The following is a 12,637-nucleotide window of genomic DNA, read 5'->3' as shown; positions in this document are numbered from 1 at the left end:
CCATCTTTACCTGTATGTCCATTCTTAGCAGCAGAATACAAGGCAGAATGGCCATCTTCACAGGAGTAATTAATGTCCAGTCCTTCTTCATTAAGCAGCATTGATAATAAAGTGACATTTCCCTGGGCAGCAGCTTGCTGAAGAAGGGTGGGCCTGCCAGCCAGGGGGGCAGGACCACCACTCATTAGCAAAGGGGTTAGTGAGGGTGACCAGCCTGTGGGTTAAAGTGACCCTAGTTAGAGTAGGAGCAAGGACAAGAGACAGATATTACCCACTTGTTTCTGAATTACACACACACACACACACACACACACACACACACACGCACAGACATATAAATACGTATCCTTAGAGGATTATGTGGTTTCTAATATTATCAATCTGTTAATATTTACTTAGCACAAACCTGTACTGTTATTTCAATCTTGTATCTGCTAATTAAATTAATATACACGGTGACATATTATTTTTAGTTGTCAGTCTTACACATATAAATGTTAAAGTAGTGGTCGGTTTTAGGAAACTAAGATGGCTATCTCATTTTAAAAGTTCAAATTCCACTTCAAGGTTTCAAAACAATTTGAATTTTAAAATTACGAACATATTTCCTCAATTTCAATATCAGTCTGAAAAGTGAACTGACATCTTTAGGTATAGAAATAATCGTAAGAAATAGAGATTTTCTTTTTTCAACCATGTTTCCAAGGTATTTAACTAAAAATGTATACAGATCACTAAGAGGGATCAAATATTGCCAAGAAATCTATTTACGTTACTTGAATTCCCTTATTTGGGGAAAAAATAATGAAGGGACCCAAGTGCTAGTCATATCAAGAGCTAAAAGAAACACAACATATATAATTGAATCTAGAATACTGGGTACCAGTACAAATATGCAAGACATGATTCTGAAGACTTTGTCATCTGGCCAATCTTTACAACTTGTGTACCAGAAACTTTTACTAGCCAACAAAACAGGACACTCTACCATATAGTTTTAATAAGAATCATAAGAGTTATCATAGTTAGATATTTCTCATCAGTATTTAGCAGCTTTAGAAGAGAATCTGTTAAGTGTGTGAAGTCGGCTGCATATAGCATGGAAAATTTTCTGAATTCTTCCTTGGTCAAAAGGCTGTAAAAACAGTAAAGTAAAAATGTTTATTTAACGTGATATATAGGTATTTATGTGCTTTAGATACAATTAACTTTCAAAATAAGTCATTGTACTTTCTTCCTTTTGAAGCCCCAAATACCTCAAAGTAATCCCAGTGTATACGGAGTATACGGAGGGACCTATGTGCACATATTCACTCCTCAGAGTACAGTTTCTGCATAAACCCAGTAACATTCTCTGTAGTGGGACACAACAGATGATCTTTTTACGTTTCCTCCACCTTGGTATCAGGATAATATTCTACATATATGGGTATTACATTAATATGTAATAAATCTGTATAATTGAGACCTGAATTACTTTAACAAATATTAAAAACAAAAGATTTCTTGGTATTTTAAAAATTATTTGTGAAAAAAAGCAGTTTATACATATAAAACTAGTCTGTTCATTAAAAGCTGGATATTACATCTTCATAATTAATCATTTGGGTCCATGAATAATTTAATGCTTTTACCCTGTTAGACTGCAATGACACACAAAATTCAAATGCTTATAAAATTAAATATTTATCTAAGCTTTATGATATTTCCCCATTGATATTCATTAGCTCTTCTTACAAAAGTAGTATTTTTACTTCATACTTACAAGAAGGCTCCTCTCTGGTACATTTTACCTTTTGTATTTTCTTAAAAACAAACAAAAAAAACAAGCCCACAAAAATTAAATCAGTACTTATTAGAAATGGATGATAAACAGAGAAATTATAAACACCAAGGTATGACACCTTGACTGCAAAGCAAACACAAAAGTAACATGAAGGCATTGCAAGGTGGTCCTCTGTGGAACAGAAGGGAGTGTGGCTCACAACTCACAAAGTGAGTTTCTCCCCTTGAGCTCCTGGTGCGCTCTCCCAACCCTTCTCCCTCCTCCACCCCCACTGTCCTTTCTGCTACCCCCACCTTCTCTAGCTCCTCCAAACAGTCTTTGTTATTGATATCCTATAAAGAATAACAACACCTATATATCAAATGGTTTGCTCTTCTTTTAGATTTGTCTTCATTTTTTTTTTTTTTTTTTCAATGCAATTCTAGGCTTTGGGTGACAATTTAAATGCAGATATATTTCTAAATGCCTTCTACGGAAACTTGGGATATAGTATGCTGGGAAACTCTATTGTTAATGCTAAGCTATCTGAAAGAGAAAATACTTATTCAAAAATTTTCTCAATCTTTAGACCACTCAAGAAATCAGTTTTCTGTCATACAAAACAACAGAGGAATATACATGAATTTTTTTTTTATTTTCTAAGAGGTGTGGAATATATTTTTAAAAGGAAAAATGCTTTATAAATACCAAGTATTCTTAAAGTTTAAATAAAACTTTTATCCCCACTACCATTTCCAATAGCTTAAGTTATTTAAATGACTCCTTCCACCCATATGGGATAAAATAAAATTTTGCCATGGGCCTTTATTGTTCATTTGAAATTCCCAACAATGATAAAAACGGTAATATTTATTGACTGCTTAGGTAATGACAGAACAGACCTGCGTCATACAGCTACTTTAATGAGGTTAGAAAAAGGTCATTCAGCTTGGCAGCATCATATGCAAACATTAGTAAAGGTGAGCATCTTGCAGAACATGCGGTGGGTGACGAAGGGAACAGAACATGCAATGCAAGACGGAAGAGAAGTTGAGAACAGCTTCTGGCATCAGCTTCAGAGTGTGGAGAAGGTTAATGTCATAGCTCAAATAGGTCTCATTTCCAGATTTAGACTTTAAGCCAATCTTACAGGGAGGATCATTTTTTTTTTTTTTAATAAATGTTTAAGGAAAAAAATGTCTGAACCAAATAAAAAAAAAAAGTACCAAACCACTACCACCCTCCCCCCAAAAAAACCCCAAATCAAAACCAAACCAGAAACAAGTTCCCAAGGGTATGAAAACTCAGCTGCCTAGGGTGATTTCTGATTTAGACGTCTATTCACCTAACAGTTTAAATGCATTCATTGGATAAGTTCAGGAGGACAAGAAATTTTAATTCATTTAGAATTTAAAATGCTATTTAAAAATTTAACATTTGGCCATAAAAACTGCTAATAGAGAAATTTACAACATAATTCATTAAAGTGGTATCTTCTGTCATTGAAATTCTCTTCAGGAGTGCTTTAGCTAAATTGTAATTGTTTGTCACAGATATAAGCGGATACAGAAACTCAGAATTTGAGAATTTTAAAGGTATGGGATCTAGTGATTCTCTAGGAAGGGAGAGGTAGTGTACTGCTGTTTGAAAAATTCAACAGGCAAGTTTAATAAATCCTTCTGGTCTGAAACTATTTTTTTTTTTTTTTTGGTTCAATGATTTCATTTTTAGATGAAAAAGCTAATGGCTCAGAAGAAAGAGGCAGAAGTGGACCAACCCCGCCTTCTTCTTAGGCTCAGTCCAGAGCTCTACTCCTCACTGAATTTGGAACAGACATCTACCCACCAAGGATTTGGCAGATGTGCTCTATCCTCATGCCCTGCTCCTACCAACCACAATGGCATTAGTGGCTATTTAGAAGATTAATAACCTTCAATGAGCTTATGATCTGGAGAGACCCACGTTCACCTAGGCACAGATAGGTTAAGAAGCAAGACGGAAGGAGCTCTGGTGCTTCCTGACAGCTAGGGGCATGGCGGCAAACATAGGGGCAACCCAAATGAAAAGCAGTTGAAATCCTGGATCTCATTTGGAAAAGTTAGGCTGACCTGCAACCACAGTTGATTTAATCACCCTTCTTATGTTACTGTAATAACTTTTTTATTCCCCAGACTAGATGCTCAGGGAAAGCTTGCTGAATGACTATTCCTCCCCATAACCAAGTAATTTAGAAACTTATCATCCCACTGGGTAATTCTGGAATCCTGAGATGATTTTGGCCAACTGCAAAACCAGAGAACAGAAAATGAGGTACCAGTTTCACCTATCTTCAGTGGCTGCTGTTACTCTGGTTCCCTCATTTATCCTGTTTTGCTCTGTAGACACAAGCAAAGGGCATTTTTCAGAGGGATCATAGCACCTTTATCCAAAATTCCACTCTATCCTAGCTAGGTCATTCTGGCGAACATGTAACAGTCTAGGAATTCTCTTGTCTACCGAGTTTAAGATCCTGCTGACAAAATGTTCCTCAGTTATGGACGCTGATTTTAAAGCTTTTCCACTGAATCCAAGACACTTGAGGCTGAACCTCGGAGCACAGTCACGACTGAGGCAATAATTGGCGAAGCATCACAGTCCAAAGCAAAGATGGTTTTATAGTTTTTTTTAAAAGCTGACAAGGGGTGCCTGGGTGGCTCAGTCGTTGGGCATCTGCCTTGGGCTTGGGTCATGATCCCGGGGTCCTGGGGTCCCTGCATCCAGCTGCCTGCTCAGCGGGAAGCCTGTTTCTCCCTCTCCCACTCCCCCTGCTTGTGTTCTCTCTCTCCCTGTGTCTCTGTCCAATAAATAAATAAAATCTTTAAAAAATAAAATAAAATAAAATCTGACAAAACAGCAAGTGTTTTCCGTTTTACAGTTTGTGCCTTTATGTCAACAGCACCGTTGCGGCTCCCAAGGGTTTTGGAATCTCTGCTTTGAGATGGCCCTCAGACCTTAACGGTACATTCTCTGGTTCTCCTGAATGGCAGCAAAAATTCCTACTTTGAATGTGGATTTAGCTCTGGAAAACAGCTACCATCATTCTTATGCCATGGGAAGGGCTGTTCAGCTCAGTGATACCGTTTTGAATTAAAAATATGGAAGGCTAAATGCTGTAAAGATATCACAAAATATGAACAGTGACATCAATTTTAAAGCAAATTTTCGAAAATGCTTTAAGCAACAATATCAATGAAGCAAGAGTGTCACCTCTATTTATTCATCATTCATGCTGCTCCAAGTGCAAGACCAAGCTCTTTGCACATTAGGGTAGTTAATCCTAACAGCCACCCTACCTCATATGAGAAGCATAAACTCCACATGAAGAATGAGAAAATTTGCTCAGTCCAAGAGAATCACCAAAACACACAGCCATAAACTGCAGGGCCTAGATTCCAGCGCAGGTCTCACTGACAGCAAAGGCCATCCTGTTTCTAATTCCCAATTATGCACCAAAATACGAAGATCAGCCTCTCAATGAGCACAATTTCAAGGAACAGTTTATAATTAGGTTAAGTAAATGCTGGCATATTGCTCTCATTACCTGACAATTAGCAAGAACAGTGCTCCCTATTTTTCTCATTCCCACTCCCCACACTCTTGAGTTTTAAATATAAATAACATTACTCAACCCTTCACTTAATTCTTAAAGTTCCCTCTCATTAGAACCCATGGTCTCTGGTAGCCACTAAGACTCCACGGTAAGAGAGATTGCTGTCAAGTTTCAACGTATCTTTGACACTCTAACATTATTTTAGAGCCACATTTGCTCAGGGAAGAACTAATCCAGTCATGTTAATAAAAAGCAATGCTTTCTCTAGCACTGCATAACAAAAGGGAAAAACCCAGTTCTTTATCAACTCCTTCGTTTAAGAGTCATGTACTTCACAAAGCACATCTGCAGTGAAAACCTTCCCCACTATACCTACACGCGGTTACCCATCTGTGCGTGGGGGCTGGACGACAACTGCTGGGGACAGAATAAACAGCCTTTAAAATAAACTTAGAACAGGGACTTAAAATTTACGTATTCTATTTTTGAGGTTGAAAAGAATACCAAGCCACTACTAAAACTTAGAACATACCAATTATGGAGCAAATCTGATCAATTTGACAATTCAAGGTAGACTGAAGCATTCATAACCACTTGAAAGGATTTTTTAACGTTCTCTCTGAAGGGACAGAACTGAGCACAGATTGTCTGGTGACGACCCCCTACTACTGAAGCCTCGTGAGATAAATATTTAACAAGAAGGAACAGTCTTTTTTCCCATGGAAATGCTTTAGTGTCTCTAAATTAATGGTCTCCATGTGCTCCAAATCACTACTTTCAGGTTATTTTAAAAAAGAAAGCACTTAGCATCAAGAAACCACAATTCATGTAGCAAGATGAATCACCATACCCTGGAGCCATTAAAGAAAAATACAAAAAAAAAAAAAAGAGAGAGAGAGAGAGAGAGAGAGGAAAGAGATAAAGAAATAGGGAAAAAAGTATCAAATTAAAAAAAAAAAGTTCCAAGGCAATGTGAAGGAAATTAAGGTAAGTGAGAAGACAGGCCACATTCTTCAAAAAAGGGTATAATATTTCAATCCCTTTACCTGATGCTGTTACCAGGAGGCTGTCTGAGGCACCTGTTCTACAAGATGAGGCACTAACAGGGTTTATGGAAGAGCAAAAGGCAATGGTGGTGGGAATGACAAGGGAACTTTCTGAACATGCAGGTTGGCTCAGTCCAGGGGTTTCAGCAGGCCAGGCACCCACCTGAGACGTGGCCAGGGCTGAAACGCCACAGCCTGCCGGTGCCACAGTTAAATCTATGGATGGTTTTGGTGGCAGCTGAGGGGAAGATGATTTAGGGAGATTCTCCTCATTTATTACCCTGTTCCCTTGTGGCAAAGTGGAAGGAGGCGAAGCCATAGTTTTGTTATCAACTTTGGCCCCAGCACTGGAGGCCCTGCTGCTATCCATAATAACCTTGAGTTGGGGGTGTGGTGGAGAAGGAGTCTGGGAGAGCCCTGGCTTTTTTGGAGGGATAGGAGGAGGGTTTCCTCTGTCAACTCGTGCTACGCCAGGAGTCTTTAAACTGGTCCGACTGACTGGAGGGCAGGTGCCAACGTCTCCCATAGGGGACGCCCCAGGCCTTGGGGGCGCTCCTGCAGGAGGGCTCGTAAATCTTGACAGTGCTTGGGTCACAGTATTCCGAGCTAGCTGTTTGGCCACTAGGCTGTCACGACTCGTTGGAGAGACGTCTCTGGATGGAGGACTTTGGGTGGTATTTCCATTTTGGTCTGGGTCATTAGCATTGCCCTGAAATCGAAATCTGGCTGCTTGGATTCGAGGGTTTAGACCTGGATGCAAAGCTGCATTGGCACACGGTGAGTGTAAACTGTGCCCAGGTGCTGCCTGTGAGTGGCTCTGGGGAGCTATGCCTGGCGTTTGCACGGTGGGAGGGGCAGTGCTATTGGGAAGTGCGGGGGTGCTACTTGGCGAGCCAGTGCTTGGTCCGTTCTCCTCAATTTTGCTTGCACTTGGAGGTGGGACAGTAGGCAGAGAGGAGACAATCAAGTCACCGTGGGAAGCCTGCCTGTCGATACCTGGTCTGCCCAGCGCGGCACTGGGGCACACATTTCCTTTAGTGTTGGCGGAAACTAGGGGGCTCCCTGTGGGAGGCTTCACAGGCACAGTCAAAGGCAACTTCTTCACGTGGTCAATGCTCTCTATCGCTGGGTCAGTCTGGCAAGCAACAGACCTTGTCACAGGTCCTTCTGTCCCCACAGATACGGACACCAAACGCCTATCTTTCGTCTTTCGCGGGAGAGAGAGGCTTGGTTTGCTGTCATTTCCCCTTTTCAGCTGCTCGATCATTTTCTTCATCTTGTCAATCTCCTCTTTGAGGTCAGTGGTGTGCGCTTCCTCGCGGTGCAGTTTAGCACGAAGCTGTTCCCGTTCCGTGTCGAACTCAGAGAGCTGTTTCTCCATCTGAGCTTCCATTTCTGTGCTCCTTCGTTTCTCGGCGGAGAGCTCCTCTTCTAACGCACCTGTCTTCTTCTTTTCCTCTTCCAGTCTGGCCAGCACGTCTTCGAGCTTCTGGGCCTCGTCTAAGACTTTGCCCGAGAGCTGTTTGCACTCCTTGACCAGCATCAGGACCACGTGCTTGTTCTTGCCGCGCTCCTCCTCCAGGCGGGCCGCCAGCTGCTTGTGCTCTTGCTCAAGGCCCTGCAGCTGAAGCTTCTCCATCTCCAGCTGAAAGAAACCCACAGGACAGTGCTGAGTAACACGCAGAGAATCCTTTCAGCCAAAGAAGTGCTTCTTGAGAGATTTTTATTAATTGTGTTAATAGCTATGTGATTTGGGTTAGCTGAAGGGCCACATTTCTAAAATTGTTGTGATAGGAAAGATAATATTTTAGATACTCATTAAATGAGAAAATAGGTATAAATGGTTTAGCGAAAACCATCTAAGTCACAGCAATAGAGAATTTTTAAAAACCTATTAAACTAGAGAAAATGAATAGAAACCTGACACTTCAGAACACAACACAGAGTTCAGAAAGTTCTGTTTTTGTAAAAATAGAACTCTGTATGGGAGCTGATTTTTTTTTTTTTTTTTAGGTTTAATGCCGTAAGGTTGTTAATGAATCTCTGAGGTACAGTATAAGGAAAAGTGCTGAAAACAGAGGAGTTCAGTTAAATTCTAAGCTTCTGCATTTGCTGTGTTTCTTAACTTTAACCTTAAGCTTCTTATCACGGGTTGCTGTAGAAATCATACAAAATCATATCTGAATCATATTTTACTAGAACTATGATCTTCACTGATACTGATCAGTGAACCCAAAGTCCAACCCCATCTCCTCCAATCCTACTTGCTTGCTGAGCTCTCACGACATTGGCCTCCCTGGTTCCTGCACAGTGTCCTACCTCAGGGTCTTTGGCTTTCCCGTTCTCTCTGCCCAGAGTTCCACCACACACCTTCATGCAGGGTTCCTAGGCTAAGCAGCTCATGCGCTGCACAAGGAAGACCAGCTGGAGAGGTGAGTGGGAGCCCAAACCCAGCCCTGTCTACTCACCCACTGTCTGCCCAGGAATGGGGTTGTATCTGCCTGGAAAGAAGGGCACCTTTCCCTTCACAAAAAGACCCTGTCTGCTCACCAAGTCATAGGCCGTTAGGATTTATGCTTTCCAAAGAAACATTTTTCTAGCTGATCAATGCAGAGGAGCTTTAAAAAAGAAACCTCTGTGGGGCGCCTGGGTGGCTCAGTGGGTTAAAGCCTCTGCCTTCGGCTCGGGTCATGATCCCAGGGTCCTGGGATTGAGCCCCACATCGGGCTCTCGGCTCGGCGGATAGCCTGCTTCCCTTTCTCTCTCTGCCTGCCTTTCTGCCTACTTGTGATCTCTGTCTGTCAAATAAATAAATTTTTTTAAAAATCTAAAAAAAAGAAAAAAAAAAAAAAAAAAAAAGAAACCTCTGTGTCTCCAGGTGGGGTTTTCAAATAGCACAAAACCACCCAAAGCACCAAAGTCTCACTTCTTTTCCTCCAGGCCTCTGCTCAGCCGCTACCTTGACCAAGGCCTCCTTCTCACTGTCCTGGGGAAAACAGTGGTCCCTCCCACTGTACTGGTAACCCTTTGCTTAGCACCTACCTGCCCCCACTGGAATGTGACTCCATGAAGGCAGGGACTAGATCTTCTTTGCTGCTGTTCCCAAGACCTAGAATAGTATCTGGCACACAGTAATTGTTGTCTGGATGAATGAAATTAATGCAGTTCACAGAAACAACGAACTTCTGCACACTGGTGGCCTTTCTGGGTACCTCTGAGATGCCTACTATAACATGTTTATACAGGTTTCTCACTTCTTTCCAGAGGAGCACCTACTGCCATGAGATACTCATGAAGGACAAATGAGGGAGGCCCACATACTTCACCTTCCCACCTAGAGAAGCATTCCACTGGCAGTCCACCCAAGGGCCTTAGGATTCATAAAGGTTAAAGCAGATCTACCTGATAAAGACAGAAAGGACTCCCCCCACTGACCACCGCCCTAGGTGTTAAATATAAATACACTCTCATAAGATCCAGTAATTATTTAAGTCAGTAAGTCAGTTTTTAGTCATCAGTAACAGAGGAAGGAGATGCTCAGATGATCTATCAGTTGTGAGAATGTGCTCCTGTCCCCCACCCTGCTGAGAAAATCCATTGCCTGCACAGTCAGTCACGAAATCAAGAGGACAGAATGGCTCATTAGAATCCGGGATATCATTAATTTACTCTAGGATGCTTCCTGCCTTGAAAAAGTTGAATGGCATTGCATGGGTCCTATAAATAAGTGATCAGGAATACAGATAATTCCCCAAGAATAATTAGTGACAACTGTTTAGACACATACACTCTATTCTACTATATGCAATTTTAGGGGTGACTTCATAAATAGATTAGGTAAGATGTGGGGAAAAATACTGTTATCATATAACTATATTTATATGCATATTTTAGTCATCTAGATGCTTCACAGAAAATTTGACTTCTAAATAGTCAAAAGACATTCAACTCTTCTAAATGCATCAAATAGTAAGTTTCTGCAGAAGGCATACACAAAGTTAGAACTATTAAGAAAATTTTAAATTTTGTATTCACCACTGCCCCAAATTCTTATAGCAATGTTGGAAAAAGCCAAAGTAGGTCAATTTTCAGTTTATTTTAAAAATATGAGTTCCATAATTTACCTTGGAAGCCAGAAAAAAAAATGTTTTGTGGAACTTTAAGGGCTATCTTCATTTTATATAACAACTAACTAGAGGCCAAATGAGTGATCTCACACAGTAACGTCATCTCCTGAATCAGTGTCAGCATCATGAAACTCCGGGTTCCACTTGTCTCAAGCTTTCCTCACCACATCGTGCATCTTGCCCACATTATTTCTTCTCTAGGGGTCATCAGACTTTATTTTTGAAATGACTTATATCTCATACTTGAGAATCAAACTGAAGAAAGACTTCTAACAGGAGATCAACTCAACAAATCTCACATTATTTATGCAGAAAACTATAGTACTATAAAAGCGCCCATTATTCTTTTGTACCTTTGTTCTTCCATCACTCAGACCTTATTAAGTCCTATCTCAGATGAACATATTTTTAAATCTTACCATAGACAGTGGAACACAAAGGAAGCCACCTAACCAATGCACCTACAAACACAGTGAATTCTGAGACCCAGTCATTTATCACTCTCCCTTTGTTTAGCCTCCTCTATCATTTACACTTCAGGGAATATTGAAACTTCTGCCACTCTTCCCAAAACATCACCCAATTACCACTCAACTAACCCTAATTTTCTTTTATCAAGAAAATTCACTCCCTCTACATCCCATCTCCTCCCTTAAGCATTTTTTTTTTTTTTTAAATAACCACACCAATCTCTATTTACCTCCCTTCACTCTGAGAGAGGAAGATTTCTATCTGTTCAAGGTCAGGCTTTTTTCAACAATTAACTTCACTCTCTCCTGTCACTTGAGACTTGCTCCATCAGTTATCACACTGCTCTTTATAGATAATAAACATGTAGGACAGTATAAAGTGGTCTGAAGTCTACATAACTAGAGTCCAAAATGGAGAGAGCACAGGGAAGAAAAATATATTAAGAGATAAAATAGTCAAAAAAATCCACAGATTTGGTAAAAAAAATCTAGAAAGTTCAGCAATCCTAAAGCAGAATATATCTATGTTACAAAAAAATCATACCTAAGTACATCATACTAAAACTGCTGAAAACAAGGACAAGAAATAATCTTGAAAGCAGCCAAAGGAAAAAAAGAGACATTATAAACATAGAAACTATAATATAAATTATGATTGAATTATTATCTCTATTTGGAACAGAATACCCCAAGACTATAAAAGATACAGTCTTTTATACGCACTTTTATATGCACTTGCTGAGCTATTGAAAACCATCAACAATTGACAGATGACTAAAATCTTCTCCGACAACAGAATTATATACAAGTCACAGTATGATATGAAGAACAGTCCAAAATTCAAAAATAAAATAACATATTTCTAAGAAGAAATCACAAAGGAATTTAGAATATATTTTGCGCTGAATGAAAGTAAAAACACAACATATGAAAATCTGTGGGATGCAGTGAAAGAAGAGAATTTAAAACATCTAAAGCAGAGGATGGAGAGAAATTTCTATCTTTAATTGCATATATCAGAAGCGTTTTCTCAAATCAATCATCTAAGTTTCAACTTAAGAAGTTCAAAAAAGTAAGGCTAATTAAATATAGTGAAAGGAAAGACATAACAAAGGTAATAAATCAATGAAATAGGAGACAAATACTAGAGAAATTAACAAGGCCAAACTTTTTCATCTAAAAGATCAATGATACTATTAAACATTTAGGAAAAAAACAGACTGAGCAACATAGAAAACACAAATCGTAAATAATGGGACTAAAAGAGGGAATATTACTACAGAAGGAATGTTAAAGAATAATTTATAACTTTGTGTCAACAAATTCAACAAATCAAATTCCTTTGACACACGTAACTTTCAGGATTTATATAAACTGGCATAGAAAATTGGAATATGGGCATCTGGGTGACACAGTCGGTTAAGCGTCTGCCTTGGGCTCAGGAAATGATCCCAGGGTCCTGGGATTGAACCCTTGGCATCAGGCTCCCTGCTCAGCTGGAAGCCTGCTCTTCACTCTCCCTCTCCCACTGCTTGTAGGCTCTCTGTCTCTGTCAAATAAATTATAAAATCTTAAAAGAGAAAAGAAAAAGAAAACTGGAATGGCCTTATATATTTTAAGGAAACTGAATCCACAAATAA

At 39.8% G+C, this 12,637-nt stretch overlaps 1 protein-coding gene across 1 annotated transcript in view; it reads right to left on the bottom strand.

Moving 5' to 3' along the window:
* Positions 1-12,637, bottom strand: part of LOC111152046 (cortactin binding protein 2) — a 150,573-nt gene that overhangs the window by 67,920 nt on the left and 70,016 nt on the right. The window contains exons 4-5 of the mRNA XM_022510331.1: positions 6,401-8,045; positions 11-214 (exon numbers count right to left, since the gene is read on the bottom strand). Coding sequence (XP_022366039.1) covers positions 11-214; positions 6,401-8,045 — 1,849 coding nt within the window. The remainder of the gene's footprint in view (positions 1-10; positions 215-6,400; positions 8,046-12,637) is intronic.

This window comes from Enhydra lutris, unplaced genomic scaffold (assembly GCF_002288905.1).
Source record: "Enhydra lutris kenyoni isolate GAN:26980312 unplaced genomic scaffold, ASM228890v2 scaffoldscaffold27, whole genome shotgun sequence".
NCBI lineage: Eukaryota > Metazoa > Chordata > Mammalia > Carnivora > Mustelidae > Enhydra > Enhydra lutris.
This window is presented reverse-complemented; position numbering and strand designations above follow the sequence as displayed.